At 41.0% G+C, this 6,000-nt stretch overlaps 1 protein-coding gene across 9 annotated transcripts in view; it reads left to right on the plus strand.

The window, feature by feature from the left end:
* The window catches only part of Arhgef3 (Rho guanine nucleotide exchange factor 3), a 310,353-nt gene extending 305,750 nt beyond the window's left edge, over positions 1–4,603 (plus strand). For all 9 annotated transcript variants that reach the window (XM_087181501.1, XM_013065441.3, XM_087181503.1 and 6 more), the window contains 2 exons: positions 164–350; positions 2,349–4,603. In XM_087181501.1, the coding sequence (XP_087037627.1) occupies positions 164–350; positions 2,349–2,701 (540 nt within the window). In that variant the 3' untranslated portion in view covers positions 2,702–4,603. The remainder of the gene's footprint in view (positions 1–163; positions 351–2,348) is intronic.
* Positions 4,604–6,000: the final 1,397 nt, after the last annotated feature.

Below are 6,000 nucleotides of genomic sequence, written 5' to 3' on the forward strand. Positions count from 1 at the left end.
GAAATGCTTCAGGCCTGCCCAACTTCTGTACTCCTGGAGGTAGATTTGGCTGTAAGAGTTGATAATTCACTGGGAACCTGGGGACTTCTTGCTGTAGAGGTCCACAAATCAACCACATTTTAGTTGTTTGCTTAGGGAAATCTTGTGGGTTCTTTTCTTCTAGAAACTCCATGTTTTCCTGTTCCAAGAAGTGCTTGTGATTACTCGAGCCATCACCCACAATGAGCAGCTGTGCTACCAGTTGTACCGGCAGCCAATTCCTGTGAAGGATCTCCTGCTGGAAGACCTGCAAGACGGAGAAGTGAGGCTGGGCGGCTCCCTGCGAGGGGCTTTCAGCAACAATGAGAGAAGTATGTGGTGACAGTCTAGTAGGTGCAGCCATTGAAGGGTTTTAGCTGTGGTCATTTGGAGGGAGCACTTGGCTGGGGAAAAGAAAAGAGCCAGAGCCTTGGAGTCAAACTGCATTTCAGTGCTACCCCTTCATTTAATGATTATGTGATCTTATTCAACCTCCATGAGCTTCACTTTCCTGTCTGCCAAGGGGATACAAAGCTACCTTCTTTGTAAGGTTGCTTTAAGGATTAAGATTCTGGAAGTGAACCACTGCGCCATCGCTAGTGCTCTTTACGCTCCCTTCGCCTGACTTCTGCTATTGGGTAGAAGTGTGTTTAATATCAGAGTCCTGATGTGAGCACTAGTTGCATAATGGTGGGTTTTGTACTTGTTGGTAGGCTGAGCCTAAAGAGGCTTAAGAGTAGTCAGCTGGGATGAATATTTATCCTGTAAATTACACAGTGGGCATCTCTAACTTGTGAATTATTAACGGGATTAACCAAGAGAAGCTAAGGTAGCAATGGCTATCAGATATCTTCCACATGTCAAGCACTGTTCCAGACACTGGTATACAGTAGTGAACCAAGCAGTTAAATTCCTTGTCCCTATAGAGTTTACATTGTCATGGAGGAAATAAATGATAAATGTTCCTGGTGCTGGGTCGAAAACTAAAACCAAGAAAGGAGCTAGGAATAAAATAGGGTCTGTTTTGGATGACAGCATCAAGGAAGTCTTCTTTGAGGAATTAGCATTTGAACCTCTGGGATTAGCACATACATCACGTTATCAAAGTAATTAACATAGATCGCCTCTTTCTTGCTCGTCAATCCCTTCCACCACTGTGGTAGTAGCAGTAGTAAAAATAAAAGCTTTTATTTCTTGATTACTATGTGCCATACATTGTATAAGCACTCACAGGTAGCATCACATTTATTCCCCATAACAACCACATATAGTAGATTCTTAGTGTTTCCCCCATTTTCCAAATAAGGAAACTGAGACACAGAGGAGTTAAGCAGTGGTAGCAATCCTATGGCACGTGTGCCACAGCAGACTGTGGTTATCGTGGAAAATTCTAAAAGATTCCCTATCACTGAGTTAAGGTGTTTGCCCCAAGATCAAAGGGCAGAGCCTGAACTTAAGGAAGTAGGATTAGCTTCTAGGTACAATCGGGTAGCAGTGAAACATTTGGTCCTCCTCTGCCTTCATTGCTTAGTCTCTAAGCCATCTGAAGTAGAGGTTTCCAGTCTGTTGGTGACAGCAGTAGTACCTAGGACTGACCACAGGTGCTTCTGTGAACCAAGCATTGCATGTGACACACAGGGGCCTTTACGCACCAGTTAATGTTGTTATTAGATGGGATCAAATGTCTGCCATATTGTGTGCTGCCATTTTTTAAATGCATGTTACTTCTGATGAGGTCACTGCGAGGTAACCTCGTTTTTAAATGGAACCAAATTTATAACAGTTTTATGTCTTTCTGTACCTCTTCAATCATTGAACACTGAGGGTACAGGTACTCTCATGTGGAGGATCCTGGCATATTTTGATGCTACAAAGAGCTTCTTATACTGGAAAACACTCTTATCTTGGAGCACTTGTTGAAATTACAGATTATCAGGCCTACTTTAGACCTGTTGAATCAGAATCTCTAGGGTAGGGCCCAAGGATTTGTATTTTTGATAAACTCTCCAAAGAACTTTGATATGTGGATAGGTTTGGTATCCAGGATTCGGGGGTCCCCTGAAACACAAAACTCCAGCTTTCCCAAGCTGATATCCATTCTGAGGGTAACGAGGGCAACCAAAAGCCAGGCCTGTGTCAACTCCAGTTGATTGATGGTGGCATTAGGTGGAGCTGAGCTATGTCCTGAATCAGTGGGAAATATTTTATAATCAGCAACATGTACCATGGGTACTGGGGGGTTAAGGTCACTACAAGTGTTATTCTTGGCCTGGGGAAAAATACCTACCATTGATTTTTTTTTTTTTTTTTTACGTCTTTGTCATTTCTAGTTAAAAACTTCTTCAGAGTCAGTTTCAAAAATGGATCCCAAAGTCAGACCCACTCATTACAAGCCAATGATACCTTCAATAAACAGCAGTGGCTCAACTGTATTCGTCAAGCCAAAGAAATGGTTGTGTGTGCTGCCAGGCAGGCAGGGGTGCTTGACTCCGAGGGACCATTTCTAAATCCCGCCACTGGAAGCAGGGAGCCACAGGGAGAAACAAAACTTGAGCAGATGGACCAATCGGACAGTGAGTCGGACTGCAGCATGGACACAAGCGAGGTCAGCCTTGACTGTGAGCGCATGGAACAGACAGACTCTTCCTGTGGGAACAGCAGGCATGTGGAAAGCAATGTCTGACAGAAGGGTGTGTCCCTTGTGGAAGTGACCCTGTGTCTTACCTGTACAGTATTTGCATTCCACACATGCAATGGTTTGGAGAAGCACTTTTTAATACTTTGGTGAGCGTGTTGGCCCAGTCTCTTGTGTCTGTACCTTTGTCTCTAGTACTGTAACTGCTGATCAAGCTGTCTGTGTCAGCAGGAACCTGGCAGCCGTTACCCTGTGCTGTGTCTAACAAGTGTCTGGATGGATGGAGAGGTACTTTCAATAGTCCTGCTGGATTTTTAAAAACAGAAAAAAAGAAAAATCTAAACTACTGTTTAATGTAGATTCCTTGAAGAGTTCTTCCTCTCATGCCTCTCAGTTGCTCTTCTAGCTCTTTGGTGTGGTGGCTGAAGGCATGGAATTTAGAGGGCTCTGCAAATAGAATTTGGGATGGTATTTGAGGGAGAACTAGGAAAAACCGACCATTGATGTGAAAACTTGGTTCTGTATTACTCAACCAGCAAGCATGAAAACATCCCTGGGGATTCTAAAGGCTTAATTTTACAAAGGAAGAAGTATTGTTTGAACCTTGCCATTTCATCCAGTGTAAGTTTGATGCAGTAATCGATGAGAACATGAAATAGAGGCTGACCTTGGAAGAGCCAGGACAAATGCAGCTGCCAGCTCTGAATCTTTAACTAAAGTGCACATGGCTCCAAGGGGCGTCTGTCATGGTTGGTGGCCTGCCATAGAGAGCCATTTGCAGCCTAAAATATCAGTATAGAACCCAAAGGCCCCGGGAAAGCCTACCAGGATAACGAGGGAGCCCTGTCTTCATTTGGTTTCACCTGCCTAGGCCACTCATGTTTTACATTGTGAATGAAGCGATAGGAAAAGGGACTCTAACTGGATCAGTGACTCGTTACAGGGAGAAGAACAATTGGGAGAAGCGCTTCCTTGGGGTCTTCTGTGGGAACCATTAAAAGAGAAAAGCAAGGAAGCATGGCCGGGGCCTTCTGAGAAAGGCCACAGCCAGGGGATTTCCTGCCCTGCTTTCAAGTCATCCATTTGCATCCCTGGTTCTATGCTGTCATCAGAATCATAATTACATTTTCATTAACTGATTAATTAGGATCAGCTAGCCAAACTTCGAACCTCTTTGTCCAGCCTTGATTAACAGAACAGAGTGGCTTGCAGACCTTTAAAAAAATGTTAACAAGGGCCAGGGATTTAGCTCAGCGGTTCCAGCGCCTGCCTTGTAAGCGCAAGGTCCCAAGTTCGATCCCCGGCACCAAAAAAAAAAAAAAAAAAAAAAAAAAAAGTTAACAAAATACTCAGAAGAGCTCCCTGTGATTGTAAATATTTAGAATGACCTGTGCAAAATTATAGTCACACCAGCACTAATAGTAATGATTCTAAATTATTGCCAAAAATTTTTTTTTAATCTTCTGTGTCTTTCAAGTTTACAGAAAAGAAAGCAGCATTTTATTGTGTACATAGATCATGTGCATTCAAAGAAGCTGTATAACAAGAGTTAATGCTAAAAAAAACAAGGTATATTACATTATTATTTTTCAAAAGCAAAAAATACTATGGTCAGTTTTACCCTGTAAAACATATTTATAGATTTTAAACATGGTGAATTTTTTCTATTACAAGTTTATTTAAAACTACTTTGTTTCTCAAGATACGATTTAGCAGGTAAATGAACCTGATGCAGATAAAAGCAGAGAAAAGTCCTTTGATGGTGGGAAAAGAATGAATCATTCTTTGAAGAGCCATTAGCCACTTTGGCCAATGTACCGAGAAAAGAGGTTTGTCAAGTGCTGGCCTATGAGAATGAAGTCACTGAATGTTTGGATGGAATGAATGTTTTTGTATAATGGCCTTAAACTTTTCTGGAAGCATTTCAAATAAATTACATTAAAAATGTCATCCTCTGTGTGCACACTATTTGTTCAGCAACCATCACATTTCAACTGTCCTGGGGTAGGGGATTCTTTCTGAAATTTGATGTGCTTCCCAAATATAAACAATAGGATGCAAATTGGTTTGGTGTATCAAAGTTTTACAGAGCAAAACTCTACATTCATTCACTTATTTTAATAAATCTGGCTTTATCTATACTATGTTTAAAGTCAAATGATAAATCATAGCTGATATAGAAAAGAAATGTTGAGTCTCAGTGCCAGTATAGGTTGCTGTTGATGAACTTGAGGCTAAAGAAGACACATTTCATTTTGGAATTCCTACTGGAAATTCAGTCCACTTTTTCATTAAAATTATTAGTTTTATTTCTCACAAAAAATAGTTTCGTTTTGTTTTGTTTTGGTTTTTGGTACCGGAGATCGAACTCAGGACCTTGCGTTTACGAGCATGTGGTGGAACCACAGAGCTAAATCCCCAGCCCCCAAACAAAGAATAGTTTTTAGATGAAAAGACTATACATTGTTGAGCTTTAGTAGCCAATTCTCAATAGCACATTGGCCCAATAAGGCTGGTAGTTAGTTTTATTTTATAATAAGCTCTGACCATTTTCTTTACCATGTCTCTAATCCCCAGATTAGTCAAGATGTTCACATAAATAAATGTTATCTATATTTTTTCTCAAATGAAGACTCATTTCTCTTTATCCTCCTCCTCTTTTCTTTCTCCTTCCTTTTCATTCTTCATAGCCTTCTGTGGAGCCACTTTGGATGCTCCCTCCCTTTTTGATCTCCACAGTTGTACTGGCTGTTAATAACAGAGAACGTTCCTACTGACATTTGATGGGTTAGTACAAATGACTGCTGGCTCAGTGATTTTCTTCAGTCTCTTTAATGTTATTTTACACACTGTAATCCTTGCAATCTAAATGAAAAGTCATAAGCAATAAAAACAGTCAGAACCAGCAGTGTTGTGCAAAATTGGAGTATGGTTTCAGCTTCTGGGTTGTGGTCACCACCACTAACTGCTGTAGTTTTCATTCCCAGCACAGTCCCCAGCAGCTAAGACAGCAGACTTCTTCATAGCCACAGCCGTTTCTACAAAGACTGTGGTTGCAGGAAGTTACAGTACACCAGTCTGGTGAACAAGGTCTTCAACTTTCCATTTATGTTCTGTCCATCTCCATTTTTTAATACTGTTACAAAACCCATCTCCCATTTTACTCCCTGGAAGATTTGGTAAAGAGAAGGGCCATGCAATTTCACTCATGTCCTTTTACCTACTTGGATGCCCTTGGCATTTGGAAATAGACACTGAATACTCATTTCTTTGAGGCAGTTGATTTATTTAGTTTGTGCTGTCTTGTTTATTCTGTAACAGAATTCTGTAATTTACAGTATCAGAAG

This window comes from Heterocephalus glaber, unplaced genomic scaffold (genome assembly GCF_053883595.1).
Source record: "Heterocephalus glaber isolate CG9 unplaced genomic scaffold, H.glaber_assembly_v1.0 deba00001472, whole genome shotgun sequence".
NCBI classification, from domain to species: domain Eukaryota; kingdom Metazoa; phylum Chordata; class Mammalia; order Rodentia; family Bathyergidae; genus Heterocephalus; species Heterocephalus glaber.